At 38.6% G+C, this 15,103-nt stretch overlaps 1 protein-coding gene across 13 annotated transcripts in view; it reads left to right on the plus strand.

Moving 5' to 3' along the window:
- The window catches only part of THADA (THADA armadillo repeat containing), a 323,626-nt gene that overhangs the window by 28,870 nt on the left and 279,653 nt on the right, over window positions 1-15,103 (plus strand). For 12 of the 13 annotated variants that reach the window (XR_012379840.1, XR_012379841.1, XM_073897790.1 and 9 more), the window contains exons 16-19: window positions 4,328-4,479; window positions 7,472-7,685; window positions 11,994-12,129; window positions 12,393-12,529. Coding sequence is in view for 11 of the 13 variants with exons in the window: in XM_073897790.1 (XP_073753891.1) it covers window positions 4,328-4,479; window positions 7,472-7,685; window positions 11,994-12,129; window positions 12,393-12,529 (639 nt within the window). In the remaining 2 variants the exon portion in view is untranslated. The remainder of the gene's footprint in view (window positions 1-4,327; window positions 4,480-7,471; window positions 7,686-11,993; window positions 12,130-12,392; window positions 12,530-15,103) is intronic. The other variant, XM_025868922.2, reaches the window with a different exon arrangement.

Consider the following 15,103-nt stretch of genomic DNA (forward strand, 5'->3'; position numbering starts at 1 on the left):
AGTCACTGTGACAGTGGATGTGGGGATTGGAGTGATATGGCCTCAAGCCATAGAATGCTGGCAGCCTCCAGAAGTGGGACAAGGCAAAGAATGAGTTTTCCCTTAGAGCCTCTAGAGTGCATATGGCCCCACCAGCACCTTTATATCGGACTGATTGGATGTTAGTCAAAATGGCTTCCAGTATGGTGAAAAAGTAGATTTCTGTGGTTTTAAGCCCCCAGGTTTATGGTAATTTGTTACAGCATGCACAGAAGATGAATACAGTGGTATCCATCAGTTAAAGGAATTTCAGTTTTACTGGAACTGAATTTAGAAAATAAGGTTTTACCTGAGAATGATTGATTATCCATTTAACAAAAATTTTTCTGTATGTTTAATATAGTTATGGTTGCACCTAGGTGTATGGGAAATAACACTAGCCAGAACCCAGGGCACCTGGGTGGCTCAGTCATTAAGCGTCTGCCTTTGGCTCAGGTCATGATCCTGGAGTCCCTGGATTGAGTCCCGCATTGGACTCCCTGCTCAGCAGGGCGTCTCCTTCTCCCTCTGACCCTCCCCCCTCTCATGTACTCTCTCTCTCTCATTCTCTCTCTCAAATAAATAAATAAAATCTTTAAAAAATAAAAATAAAAAAATAAACATAAAAAGTGAATAACCTGAGTCATCTTCCTAATGAATGAGTCACATATAATTGGGCAGTGACTGATATCACAGTAATTATGTTAATTAAACAACTGGGAGTTAATGCAAATGGAGCAAGCCATCCTTTACCCATTAACTTTATTTATTTATTAGTTTTCAGAGAGGGAGAGGGGGTTGGGAGGGGTAGAAGGAGAGAGAGAGAGAGAGAAAGAGATAGAGAATCTTAAGCAGGCTCCATGCCCAGAGCAGAGCCTGATGCAGGACTGGATCTCATGACCTGAACTGAAATCATCCAGGCACCCCTTTAGCCATGAGCTTTAAATGAGGCTAAAGAAGCATGACCATGAATTACAGGATGGAAAACATAAATTCATTCTTTACCTTTATCTCAAGAACTTGAATGTGGGTTTTTATGTTATTTTTTGAAGGACTCTGATTTGGGATTAGTCAAAATGGTTTCTACCTTTCCTCAAGTATATCCTAGTTCAAGAAGAATAAGCCACGTGTACCTTTTTCACTTAGAATAAATGTCACAGTGTTCATGGTGAAAAATTGGATTCCACAATTTTATTAAAAGGGTTTGCCTAGCAAATGTTTATTTAATGCTTATTATATGTCAAGCAGCTAACAATATGCAGTGTATAAAACAAAATGCTTATTTTTGAGCTTAGATATTTTAGTGAAGGGAGACAGACAATAAATTAACAAGTAATACATAGAATATCAGATGGAGATAAGTATTATGAAAAAATATTTCAGGAAGGAAAGTGGGGGGAATATAGAGTGTCTAGGAGGATGGGGAGCTGTTTCATACAGTGGTGTCAGAGAAGGTTTCAGATTTGAGCAGAGCTCCTAAACAACCAGTGGGTCAAAGAAGAAATCACAAAGGAAATTAGAAAATACTTTGAGAGGAATGAAAACAAGAGCATAACTTACCAGAACTTACGGGATGAAGTGAAAGCAGTGCTCAAAGGGAGCTTTAGAGCTGTAAATCCCTAATTAAAAAGGAGAAAAGGGGGGTGCCTGGGTGGCTCAGTTGGTTAAGCGACTGCCTTCGGCTCAGGTCATGATCCTGGAGTCCAGGGATCGAGTCCCACATTGGGCTCCTTGCTCAGCAGGGGGTCTGCTTCTCCCTCTGACCCTCTTCCCTCTTGTGCTCTTTATCTCTCATTCTCTCTCTCTCTCAAATAAATAAAATCTTTAAAAAAAAAAAAATAAAAAAAATAAAAAGAAAAGATCTCAAATCAATAAGCTACTTTACACCTCAAGGAATGAGAAAAAGAAGAGCAAACCTAACCCAAATCTAGCAGAAGGAAGGAAATAAAGATTAGAACAGAGATAAATGAAATGGGGAATAGGAAAACATTATAGAGAAATCAATGAAAACAAAAGTTGGTTTTTCTAAAAGGTCAGCAAAATTGTAGCTATACTAAGAATAAAACAAAAGAAGGTGCAAATAACTAAGATCAGAAATACAAGCAGGGACATTTCTACTGGCATTACAGAAATAAAAAGGATTGTACTTTCAATGAATTAGGTAACTTAAATGAAATGGACAGATTCCTAGAAACATACAAATTACTGACTTAACAAATAGAAAATTTGTTATCTGTAACAAATAAGAGGTGGGGGTCAGTAGTCAAAAGCCTCTCAGCAAAGGAAAGTCCAGAGGAAGTGGCTTCACTGGTGAATTCTACCAAACGTTTAAAGAATTAACATTAACAAACTTGTAAAAATTGGACAGGAGGGAACATTTCCAAACTCATTCTGTGAAGCCAGCATCACTGTGGTACCAAAGCCAGACAAAGCCACCACAAGAAAAGAAAACTATAGGCCAGTATTCCTTATGAACATAAATGCAAAAATTCTTAACAGAATACAAGCAAACCAAATCCAACACCGTATTAAAAGTATTATACCCATGACTAAGTGGAATTTATCCCAGTAATGCAAGGGTGTTCAATGTAAGAAAAAAATAGTCAATGTAATATACCACATTAAAATGAAGGGGAAAAAACCCATGATAATCTCAATTGATGCAGAAAAGCTGTTGACAAAATTCAGCATCCTGATATGATAAACACTCAAGAAACTAGGAATAGTAGGGAGCTTCCTCAGTAGGATAAAGGACATTCATGAAGAACCCACACTTGACACCAAACTCAATGGTAAAAGACTGAAAGTCTTTCCTCTGTGATCAGGAACAAGACACAGAAGCTGATCACCACTCCTGATCACCATTATATACTGAAAACTTTAGCCGGAGCAGTAAGGCAAGAAAAAGGAATGAGAAGCATCTGAGTTGGAAAAGAAGCAAGTTTAAGCAGAGGTGTGAATGAAGTGATAAAAAGTCCATTTACTTGCTCTAGGAATTTCACGGGTTGCACTAACTTGTGAGTTAAGATTAAATAAGAAATGCATATTATATTGAACATCATTCTTCAAATTAGCATAGGCATGTTTTCAGGTGTTATCAGAGTGGTTAATTTGTTAAATGTTGTTAAATGTTCTTTACATTCTGCCGTGAAACCCATTATTGCCACAATTGTTTAGTCTTAAATCTCGGAGTTAAATGGATTTGGTGACTGCCATCATTCTTTTGTGATAGTTTTTCTGTTCATTTCTTCATTGGCTGAAATTCATCTTCATTTTGAGAAGAGTTTTTGGGGAGATATAGTTCTTAATTTCTCACACATTCAAAAATGCTTCTATTGACATTGTACTTGATGCTGGAGTAGGATTTTTTAAATATTTATTTATTTACTATTCAAGAGAGAGAGAGGGCATGCAGGGGAAGAGGCAGAGGGGGAGAGAGAATCCTCAAGCAGACTCTCCCCTGAGCGTGGAGCCCAACGCAGGGCTGGGTCTCGCGACATTGAGATCAAGACCTGAGCCAAGATCAAGAGTTGGATACTTAACCGACTGAGCCACCCAGGTGCCCCTAGAGTAGGATTTTGATGTATAATTTTTCACCATACCTTTCCCTGAGGATGTTGCTCCACTGTCTTCTAGCACTACATGTTGCTAAGGTAAAGAGTAAAGCCAGCCTAACGTTTTCCCATCTCCCAATTCATTTTGGAGATGAATTGAACTTTGTGCCTGAATAGCCAGAAGACTCTTTCTTTATCTTTGATGCCCAGTAATTCTAGGATACATCATCATATCAATTATTCTGTGTCGGTTTAACTAAGACATGGTAGGACTTTGGATTCTAGGTTAAGACATTTTACAAAGATTTTTTAAAAGACATATTCCTAAACTTATTTCATTTTATTTGAAAGCTAACTTAGGAATCTTTTATATACAATATAACCTTTTGAAAGAGAATGAAGTGGTTTTAAACAAAATTTTAAGAAGTACTTTTTATTTAGGGAGCTTTAATATTTATTTTATCATTTTAGGAAATAAATTAAGGAAAAATTATTCTTTTATGCTAATGTGGGTAAACTGTGAAGTGTGAATCTTTGTGCCAGTTTTCTATAAATTTGCTCAGATAACTTCCACATGTTGATTTCCCTTTTTTATTAATTATTAAAATAATTCATTTTTAATTATTTTAAGGAGGCTCCATGCCCAACGTGGGTCTTGAACTTCCGAGTCTGAGATCAAGAGTCACATGCTGTATCAACTGAGCCAGCCAGGCGCCCCCTCTTGTATTCACTTTTAAATCTTTTTCTATTTTTAGGTCAAGTCCAAACAGTGTATCAACTGAGTCATGATATTGATGTAGGTCGTTTCCAAACACTAATGGAATGTTTTACCAGCACTTTTGAAGAAGTGAAGATTTTAGCATTTGATCTTCTAATGAAGTTACCAAAAACAGTTGTACAATTTCAGGTATTTGGACTTTTTCTTTGGAAATGCGAATGTGGTGTATGCATGAAAACTTTCTATTTTAGCAGCAAATAAAGCAGTCTGTAGATTGTGCAGGCTTTTTGCATCTGCCTTCTTATATCTTCTGTTTCAGTTATCATTAATACTTTTACTGTTGCAGGATGGTAGGTTGGAGGAGGTAGGGATGGATGGTGTGAAAGGAGGAAATATAAGAGAAAAAAACCTCCAAATTCATGAGCTTTGCTTCTTTTATTGTTTTGATAAAAAGGAAGGTGTAAGAAGCAGTAGGTTTTATTGCTCACAAGAGTATTGGTAGATTTCAGTTAACTGCGGTCTCCCAAGTTCCCGTGGACATGTTAATATTCTGTCAAAACACATCACTTACAGTAATGTGTGTTTTTTGAGATAACATCCTTGCTAAGTTGACTGGGAAGCTGAGTGTAAGTGAGGCAGAGACCATGTTTCTGATCTTCCAACAAGCAATAGCTAAACTGAGACTGAAACTCAGAGTACTTGAGGTTAACAGCAGTTTTCTATCCTGGCCTTCCACCCCATCCCTAGCCCCCACTCTCTTCCTGACAGCAGGCACTGCCAACCATGTGGTAGGAAGCAAAGGTGGGCTCGGGAGTGTGGGCACAGCATGGGGATGGGTCTGCAGGGGATCCCCTAGCCTAAGTGCTTGGCTCTGCCCTTGAAGTATGTTCTGGGGCTGTGAGGTCACCAGCAGCTGTGGGTTTACTATTCTAGAGCTTTGCTATGGCTTTCTGTTAGAGCTGTATAGAGGCCGAAGGCACCTACAGGGGCTGCCACTGAGCCATGGTCTGTTCTCTGGCTGTTAGGCTCTATTTAGGGTAGGATAGCTTGTAGATGCAGTGGGAATCTTTTTTTTTTTTTTTTTAAGATTTTATTTATTGATTGATTTATTAGAGAAAGAGCATAAGAGCAGGGGGGAGGGGTAGAGAGAGAGGGAGAAGCAGGTTCCCCACTGAGTAGGGAGCCCAATGCCGGGCTTGATCCCAGGACCCCAGGATCATGACCAGAGCCAAAGGCAGACGGCTAACTGACTGAGCCACCCAGGTGCCCCGAGATGCAGTGGGATTCTGTAGGAGCACATGTCAGAGGACACATGGTGTCTGTTTCCATGGCTTCCAAATGGCATTGCAGGATCTTCTCTAACTTGGGTCTGTATTAGGAGTTGTTCTCCAGTGTCCATTTATCTTTGTGGTCTTTCAGATGCTTTGGTAAGCAAAAGCTTCTTTTGGTGCTTAGGCTTCTAACTTTTGTAAAATATAGTTTTTAAAGGAGATGCTTTCTCTTCCTTTCTTCTCTCCCACCTTCCCATCCTCCTTGCCCCTTACCATTCATCACACTGAAGCCTTGTATCATATATATAACTGTGACTCATTCCTGGCAAATATTTTGTGAATATCTTGGGGGAGGGGGTATATTACAGCACCTATATGAAAGACTTGGTCCTTTGAGATAACTTTATTTTTTGTTTTTTTATTTATTTTATTTTTTTAAAGATTTTATTTATTTATTTGACAGAGAGATAGCGAGAGCAGGAACACAAGCAGGGGGCGAAGGAGAGGGAGAAGCAGGCTTCCCACTGAGCAGGGAGCCCGATGCTGAATTCAATCCCAGGACCCTGGATCATGACCTGAGCCGAAGGCAGACGCTTAACGACTGAGCCACCCAGGTGCCCCATAAGCTTAATTTTTAATTTGGCTATAGGTATACCAATATTTACTTTAATTGGAAATCTATTTCCAATAGTTATCAAACATACTGATTCAAGGGGCGCCTGGGTGGCTCAGTCGTTAAGCGTCTGCCTTCGGCTCAGGTCATGATCCCAGGGTCCTGGGATTGAATTCAGCATCGGGCTCCCTGCTCAGTGGGGAACCTGCTTCTCCCTCTGCCTTTTCCTGCCCCTCCCCCTACTTGTGCTCACGCTTTCTGCCAAATAAATAAATAAAATCTTTAAAAAAAATTAAGCTTATAATGATTTTCCCCTTGTATTAGACAATTATGGAGTAATCCTAGTAGAATTAATATTATTGAGCAGTGAAATCCTGAGACCCAGTGTATTGAACATGTTATTTGCCAACCATGGAGTTGGGATGAGGACCCACGTCTCTTGACCTCAGCTCAGGGCCTTTCCATACACGTTACAGTGAACTGTCCTTTGTTCTGTCTTCTTTAGGACATGCATGTGAGTGGATGTTTCTATGACATACAGGTGTGGGAGCTCTGATGCAGAATTTCTGAGGCTGATATGATCACTTTATTTTCTGCACATATATGGATCTTTGCTAGGAATAGTCTGATGGATTTGTACTTTTGTGTGAATTTGTATTTTTTTCCATTGAATTCGCTGAATGGAGAGGGGGATGGGGGAAGTGCAGTAGTATGCTGCCCAGGTAAAAGAAACTTCAATGTACAAAAAAACTCTGGTCCATGTGGACATAAGAAAGATGATCTGGCCAGTCATAGCAGAAGTTCTACAGGAAAAAGCATACTTCTGCTGGAGAAAGAGGTACTGAAAAAAAAAAACTTTATCAGTGTCGAATTTCCCAATTGACATTATTTTCAAGATCCTCATCACTAGAGCTGAGTAATAATGATAATCAGTAATTACTATAATAAAGTCTAACCTGTATTCTGGGAAGAAGGGAATTGAAGTAATGTTTATATCAAGTTTCAGTTATGTGCAGGCTCTGTTTTTAAATTCCTTCAAATTAGGGGCGCCTGGGTGGCTCAGTAGTTAAGCGGCTGCCTTCGGCTCAGGTCATGATCCCACGGTCTTGGGATCGAGCCCTGCATTGGGCTCCCTGCTCAGCGGGAAGCCTTCTTCTCCCTCTCCCACTCCCCCTGCTTGTGTTCCTTCTCTCGCTGTGTCTCTCTGTCAAATAAATAACATCTTTAAAAAAAAATAAATTCCTTCAAATTAAAGAAATGTTTCAGTGACAGTTACTGAGTCTGTGCTTTATTCTAGGATTCAGAGAAACTGCAAGGCTTATTCCAAGCAGCATTGGAGCTCAGCTCAAGCACTAAACCATACGACTGTGTGACAGCTTCCTACCTGTTGAATTTCTTAATCTGGCAGGATGCCCTGCCCTCATCTCTGTCTGCCTCCTTACAAACTCAGCAAGCTGTATGTGGAGATGGAGATAAGTCTGCTATTGTGGTGGAGAGGAACACATTAATGGGTTTGTATTGAATAAATGACCTTTTGCTGTTGCTTACCCAAACCAGTGTCTTACTCTCTCGCTATTCATTTAGTTAGCATAGCTAGTGGTTAAACATTTGTTTTGTGTTTTTTAAATTTTTTTAATTTTTTAAAAGATTTTCATTTATTTGAGAGAGTGAGTGAGAGAGAGAGATTGAGAGTACAAGCAGGGGGAGTGGCAGAGGGAGAGGGAGAAGCAGGCTACCCGCTGAGCAGGGAGCCCGATTTGGGGCTTAATCTCAGGACCCTGGGATTATGACCTGAGCCGAAGGCGATGCTTAACCAACTGAGCCACCCAGGCACCCCTATTTTGTGTTTTTTTTTTTAATTGAAGAGTTTACTAGCATATAAGAATACTGTGAATTTCTCTTTTGCAAGTAAATAGCTTACTCAGCTATAACACTGTTTCTAAACAGAGGGTTCATGTTAAATAAGTAGATTACACAAATGTACATTATTAAAGCTCTTATTTAAATAGGACGTCTTGGGACACTTGGGTGGCTCAATTGATTAAATGTTTGCCTTCAGCTCGGGTCATGATTCCAGGGTCCTGGGATCGAGTCCCACATCCGGCTCCTTGCTCAGCAGGGAGCCTTCTTCTCCCTCTGTCTGCTGCTCCCCCCTGTTTGTGCTCTCTCTCTACTTCTCTCTCTCTCTCTGACAAATAAATAAAATCTTAATAAATAAATAAATAAACAGGACGTCTTTCTCTACCAAAAATGTACTTTTGGGGGAGGCAGAAATTTTACTATGACTATAGCTAGATCATCTTTGCTATTTCTATAAAGAGCAGAGTTCCTTTGTCTATCAGATTTGTGTTTTAACTGACTGTCACACCCCTGCCTTTTACTCTTCCCATATAGCCAGTTCTAAAACCTAGTTGGTTGGTTTAGGTCTAGTGATTTCCAGCAAGTATTTCTTGGGGATTCATGTGCTTAATTTTGTGCTGGTAAATATTCACTTTGGAGTTGTATTATAAATAAGGACAGATATGGATTTTTATTTAAAAAAAAAGAGAGAGAGAAAGAGAGGTCAGATGTAGGAAGAGTGTTAAAAACTGTTCTCTCCAAGATGGTAAAAAATGCCCCGAGGAAGAGAACTAATAATGGGAGAAAATTAGGAGGCCATGGGTAGTTCTGGTAGAAATGGGGATAAGGAGGGGACAGTGCCATGGAAGATGGCACTTGTCCACTCTAGTTGCTTCAGGGCTGGGCTCAAAAGGAGACCCTGATACGTGACAGGAAGAGGTTTGTATTTGGGGTCAACTGTTCATGTACAGGCTTTCAAATTCAAGTCATTTAAAAACTCCATGAGATATTTCAAGCATACAAAAATAATTTAGGGGCGCCTGGGTGGCTCAGTTGGTTAAGCGACTGCCTTCGGCTCGGGTCATGATCCTGGAGTCCCGGGATCGAGTCCCACATCGGGCTTCCTGCTCGGCGGGGAGTCTGCTTCTCCCTCTGACCCTCTTCCCTCTCGCGCTTTCTATCTCTCATTCTCTCTCTCTCTCTGAAATAAATAAATAAAATCTTTAAAAAAAATAATTTAAATATAGGTATAGAATTTAAATAATAATAGTATAAAAATGTCACAAGTTTTATTCCCAAGCTAGGTTATAACACCCAACTTAAGAAATACAATAACACCCATACCTTTAAAGCTTCTCTTCTATCCTAGCTCCCTCCCCCTGCCATATAATTACTCTCATATGGTTTATGTCAGACTTTCATCTTATTTTTACCAAGATTTTACCACCCATGTATATATCATTAAATAATATTTTACTTACTTTTACATGACTTTGAATTTTATATAAATAGTACCATATGTATTATATGAATTTACTGCATTTTATTAATACATTCTCCTGTTGAGGGACTTCTTTTTTCTAAATAAATAATGTTGATGTGAACATTCTCGTATATATCTCTTCTAATGGACGTGTCTAAGAGTTTATGGTAAACAAAAAAGTAGAATAGCCTAGTCATAAAGTATGTGCATCTTCAACTTAACTAGATGATGCCAAATTATAAATTTTGAGAGTTGTGGTGTATTACATCATCACTATAACTTGCTATTGTCAGATTTTAAAGGTTTACGGGATATGAAGTAGCTGTCTTGTGGTTTCATCTTGCGTTTTTCTTGTTGTTAATGTAATCGAGCATCTTTTTACATGTTTATAAGCACTTCACTTCTCCCCTTCTGTGAAATGCCTGTTCATGTTCTTCATTTAGTTTTCTGTAGGGCTGTTTATCTTTTTCCTATTGATTTTTAGGACTTCTTTGTATATTTTAAATGTTAATAATTTACTGGTTATACACAGTTCTAATTAAACTATAACTCTTGAGTGGTGAGAGGTGACATCGACTATGCTGGGATAACTGGATAGTTACCTGCAAAAGAATGAAGTTGAACCCACTTCTTCATACCATATACAAAAATTAATTTAAAATGGATCAAAGACCTAAATGCAAAAGCTAAAAACAATAAAACTCTTAGAGGAAAACATGAGTGTAAATCTTTGTGATCTTAGGTTAGGTAGTGGTTTCTTAGATTTGACACCCACAGCACAAGCAAAGAAAAAATAGATAAATTGGACTTAATGAAAATTTGAAACATGTGTGTCAAGGATGTCATTAAGAAAGTGAAAAGACAACCTGTAGAATGGGAAACATACTTGCGACTCCTTTATCTGATAAGGGACTTATATCTAGAATATATAAAGAATTTTTACAACTCCCTAGTAAAAGGATATAACCAAATTTAAAAATGGACAAAGAATCTGAATAGACATTTCTCCTAAAGGATAAATGTGAAAAATAATCACATGAAAAGATGGTCAGCATATTAGCCAGTAGGGAAATGCAAATCCAAATTACAGTGAGGAAGCACTTCACCCCAGTAGGGTGGCTATAAACAAGAAAATAGATAATAACAGATGCTGAGGGGATGTGGAAAAAGCAAAGCCCTCACACACTGCCGGCAGGAATGTAAAACGGTGCAGCTACATTGGAAAACAGTCTGGCAGTTCCCTGGAAAGTTAAACATGGCGTTACCATATGATCCGACAGTTCCACACTCAGGCTGCTGTAACAAGATACCATCGCCTGGGCGGCTTAAACAACAAACATCTCTCTCTCACAGTTCTGGAGGCTGGGAAGTTCCAGATTAAGGTGGGAGCAATTTCAGTTCCTGGTGAGAACCCTTTCCCTGGCTTCAGATAGCACCCTTCTTGCTCTATGCTCACATGGAGGGGATATCGGTTCTGGTCTCTCTTCCTCTTCTTATAAGGACTCTAATCCTGTCATTGGGCGGAGGGGGGAGTCCCACTCTCACAACCTCATCTAAACCTAATTTCTTCCTAAAGACTCCATTTTCAAATATGGGGCTTGGGGCTTCAAATAGGAATTTTGGGAAGGACATAAACATTTAGTCTATACTGGGCATATATTAAGAGAAATGAAAAGTATGCCCAAACAGAAACTTGTATGTGAATGTTCACAGCAGAATTATACTTAATAGCCAAAACATGGAAATAACTCCCATGTCCGTTAACTGATAAGTAGATAAATAAAATGTGGTATGTTCATACAGTGGACTGTTATTCAGCCATAAAAAGGAATGAAATAGTGATGCATGCTACAACATGGATGAACTTTGAAAACGCTGTGCTAAGTGAAAGAAGCCACATATTTTATGATTCTGTTTATGTATGTCCAGAATAGGCAAATCTATAGAAAATAGATAAGTTTTTTCTTAGGGCTGGGGAAGGGGAGAGGTGCAGGGAGGGGACTGACTGATAATGGGTAAGGGTTTTTTGGGGGGAGGATTAAAATGTTCTAAAATTCACTGTAGTGATGATTGCATATATCTATGAATATACTAAAAACCATTGACTTATATACTTTAAATGTATGAATTGTGTGGTATGTGAATTATATCTCAATAAAGCCATTATTTAAAAAAAACACAAAACAACAACTGTTCAAATAGCACATGGCACATGGGCCTGGGGTCTGATTCCCCAGATAGAGGATGTCTAGGAGGAACGATTCAGAGTGAATGCTGAAAATGGATCCAGGAAGTTAGGGAAAGACACAGTTCTGCCTTCTTGACTGGAAATATATAGCAGGCTGGATAACTTTGAAAAATCTCTTTTTTAATATAAAACCTCTAACAAAGTTTAGTTGAGTTGGATGTTTTTTTGTGGGGACTGCTTAGCTATTCACAAATTTATAAATGTGTTTTTAAGCTGGCATTACTTTGGTTTTTTGTTTGCTTTTTCTAGTTATCAAATGCTTGTTGGAAAATCTTGAGGAAGAAGTATCTCTGGCTGAAAATTCTCTCCTTCAGGCAGCAGCATCATTTCCACTGTATGGGCGAGTTCACTGTATAACGGGCGCTTTGCAGAGGTTATCTCTAAAGTACGTGTACCACAGCTGTCTCCTGAGCGTGCTTTTCTGAGCTTTAAACCCTTACTGCAATGTGTCCTGGGAAAGGAATATATTGCCTTAAAGATAATTAAAAATTAGATTTAAAAATTTACCTATGTATACGTATTTTTATATCTTAAATATTTCATAGATCGCACAATTTTGAAGCAGATTCAACCTTTTATGTAATAATTTTCTTTAAAAATTTTTGAATTTTGCTTTTAGTATAAATTTCCGTACTGTCCTTGTTGCAGCAGCCTACGGTTGGTGAGCGAATGGAGACCTGTGGTAGAGAAGCTCCTTTTGATGTCTTACAGGCTTTCTGCTGTGGTGTCTCCGGTCATTCAGAGCTCCTCCCCAGAAGGCCTCATCCCAATGGACACTGATTCAGGTCAGCAAATGAAAAAAGCTAGAATTCCTATATTTTTTGCTCATTACGCCTCTCCCCGCCAAATCATTTCTTTGGGAAGATACAGAAGCTAAGTAGGTGGGTCAAGAAGCTATTTATTATGATTAGTGATATTTCTGCCACTGTAGTAATGTTTTTAACTCTTAAAAAATAACCAAAACAAATAAATAAACCAGGTGATGAGCAAGGTACTTCCTCTTCTGGGGTAAATTGGATTTCCTAATACTGTCATTTCAGAGCATCACCTACCAGGTAGCTGCTGGGGCTGGGAGAGTGAGCAATATAAATCAGGGAGGTGGGGTTTAGTCAGAGATGGCAGCTTATTAGGAATCAGGAATTTAATTAAAACAAAAAATGGGAGGAGATACTCAAAATGCCCCATTGAACTCACGAACTTTCATCTGCCTTTTCCCTACCAACTCGTGTCTTTGCAAATGGCCCTACCAAAGATCTGTTTGTGCAAGTCAAGAGCCTGGGAGTGCTTGACATCTCTCTTCTGTTCTTACATCTTGCCTGTCCTCATGTTCTTTCAGTGGTGCCCCTTAAATATCTCTCAAACGTGTTTTCTTTTTATCTGCCATCTTCTTACCTTACTCCAGGCTTTTGTCTCTCTTGTTTGTGTAACTCTAGGGCCCTCCCATTTGGTTTCCCCGCATCTACTCTTGGCTCCTTCCATTTTCTTTTATAGTGTATCCACAGCAGTCTTTTCTACTCATGTAATTCATCATGTTACGCATAATCTCTACTTAACTCTTGTGCTCTGCCCCACCCCATTTGTTTAAAATACTTGAGTGACCTCAGACTAGGTCCTCTAATAGTTGGGCTCCTGCAACCTTGCCAGTCTCGTCTCTTTTTCTTCCCAAAGTGTTCTTCATGGAGTTGTTGCGATTTAAGAGGGATTTTATCGATACTTTCCTCCGTTGTCCTTGGCAAGTGCCTGGTAGAAATAGGCATACAATAAATACTTGTTATAATGAATAAATCAATGAATGAGCAATTCCAGAAAGGATAGGAACTAAACCCAGTGTGTGGGACACTGTAGGTGGCATATATATATATATACATATATATATATATATATATATATATATATACCTGTACTATAACAGCCAGAAGGGATTTGGCTGTGAACGGTGTACATTTGGTGTTGAAGTAGTTTGTGAATGCAAGTAAAGTTTGAGGAGTGCAAATGAGAGGCTTGTATTAAAAACACACTGAGCATATCATAAATACCCAATTAAAGTAACTTGGTGTTGTGTGTTTGCATAGAAAATGTTAGGTTTTGTTCTCTACTAAAAATGAATTGGCAGATTGGTCATGGTTCATGAGTAAGACACAATTATTTGTTTATTTTGTTTATTTTGTCTGGTATACCAAAATTTGATGTTTTAGTTTTCCTACTTAAACAATACGTGGGAATAAGAAACATCCAATCTTAAAGCTAGTATTTGGATCAGGCAAGTACCAGTATATTCTGGATGAGAAATCTTGAATATTTTTCACCTATGGTGGGTGGGGCCTATAAAGTACGCTAAAATTCTGTTATTAAGTTTTAAAATGTCCGTTGGTCTCAAGAACAGTCTGTGGCCCACAGACTTTTCCTTGATTTTGCCTTTTCTTTTTTCCTCGGGTTGTCTCTATTATTCCTGTTTCTGTTCCACATTATCTACCATGCATTCTGAATTCCTTGAAAACGTTTCCTCTGAAAGCCATAAAAACGAATGGGTAAAATTTTATTCTGATCATCCTTTTTTTCTTAGTCTTTCCATGGTTTCTATTTGGAACCAGTGTTACTTTTTCATGGCTGTCAAAATTTGTTTTGGCAATATTTCATGGAAGCCACAAGTGAACATAAGATGTTGGTTGAATCATCCTGATAGCCCTTTGTGTCTTTGTATCTCCTATAAGACCGAAAATGTAAGTGTATCTAGGGACACCTGGGTGGCTCAGTTGGTTGAGCATCTGCCTTCGGCTCGGGTCATGATCATGGAGTCCTGGGATCAAGTCCTGTGTCGGGCTCCTTGCTAAGCTAGGAGCCTGCTCCTCTCTCTGCCTGCTTGTGCATGTTGTCTCTCTCTCTGACAAATAAATAACTAAAATCTTTAAAAAAAAGTAAGTGTATCTAATAGGTATATAAAATACCTGTTCTTTGATTTATTAATTGGTTTCAGGTGACTAGCTGTTATTTTTTTTTCTTAAAGTATCTGAGCCTGCCTAGCTCTTCATTACCTCATCATCTGTTCATTCCCTTAGCCCATTGTTACTGAACCTCTGCCATGAGCCAGTTTCTGTTATAGGTGCTGGTGACTCAGCAGTGAACAAAGTGTTGCATTCGTGGAGCTTACATTTCCTAATCCATTGAGTGCTTAAGGAATAAAAATGAAGTTCAATACAATACTAGGGCTGTAAATCATACTTAGAAAGCAGTATATTACCTAATGCATTTCAAAGTCAAATACAAAGTCTTTATCATATTCCTGAGCTCTAAAAGATTTTTTTATTTTTAATTAAAGTACAGTTGACAATACAGTATTGTATTAAAGATTGTTTTTGTTG

This window comes from Callorhinus ursinus, unplaced genomic scaffold, assembly GCF_003265705.2.
Source record: "Callorhinus ursinus isolate GAN/ISIS: 27379988/994484 unplaced genomic scaffold, GSC_fseal_2.0 scaffold10, whole genome shotgun sequence".
Classification (NCBI taxonomy): Eukaryota; Metazoa; Chordata; class Mammalia; order Carnivora; family Otariidae; genus Callorhinus; species Callorhinus ursinus.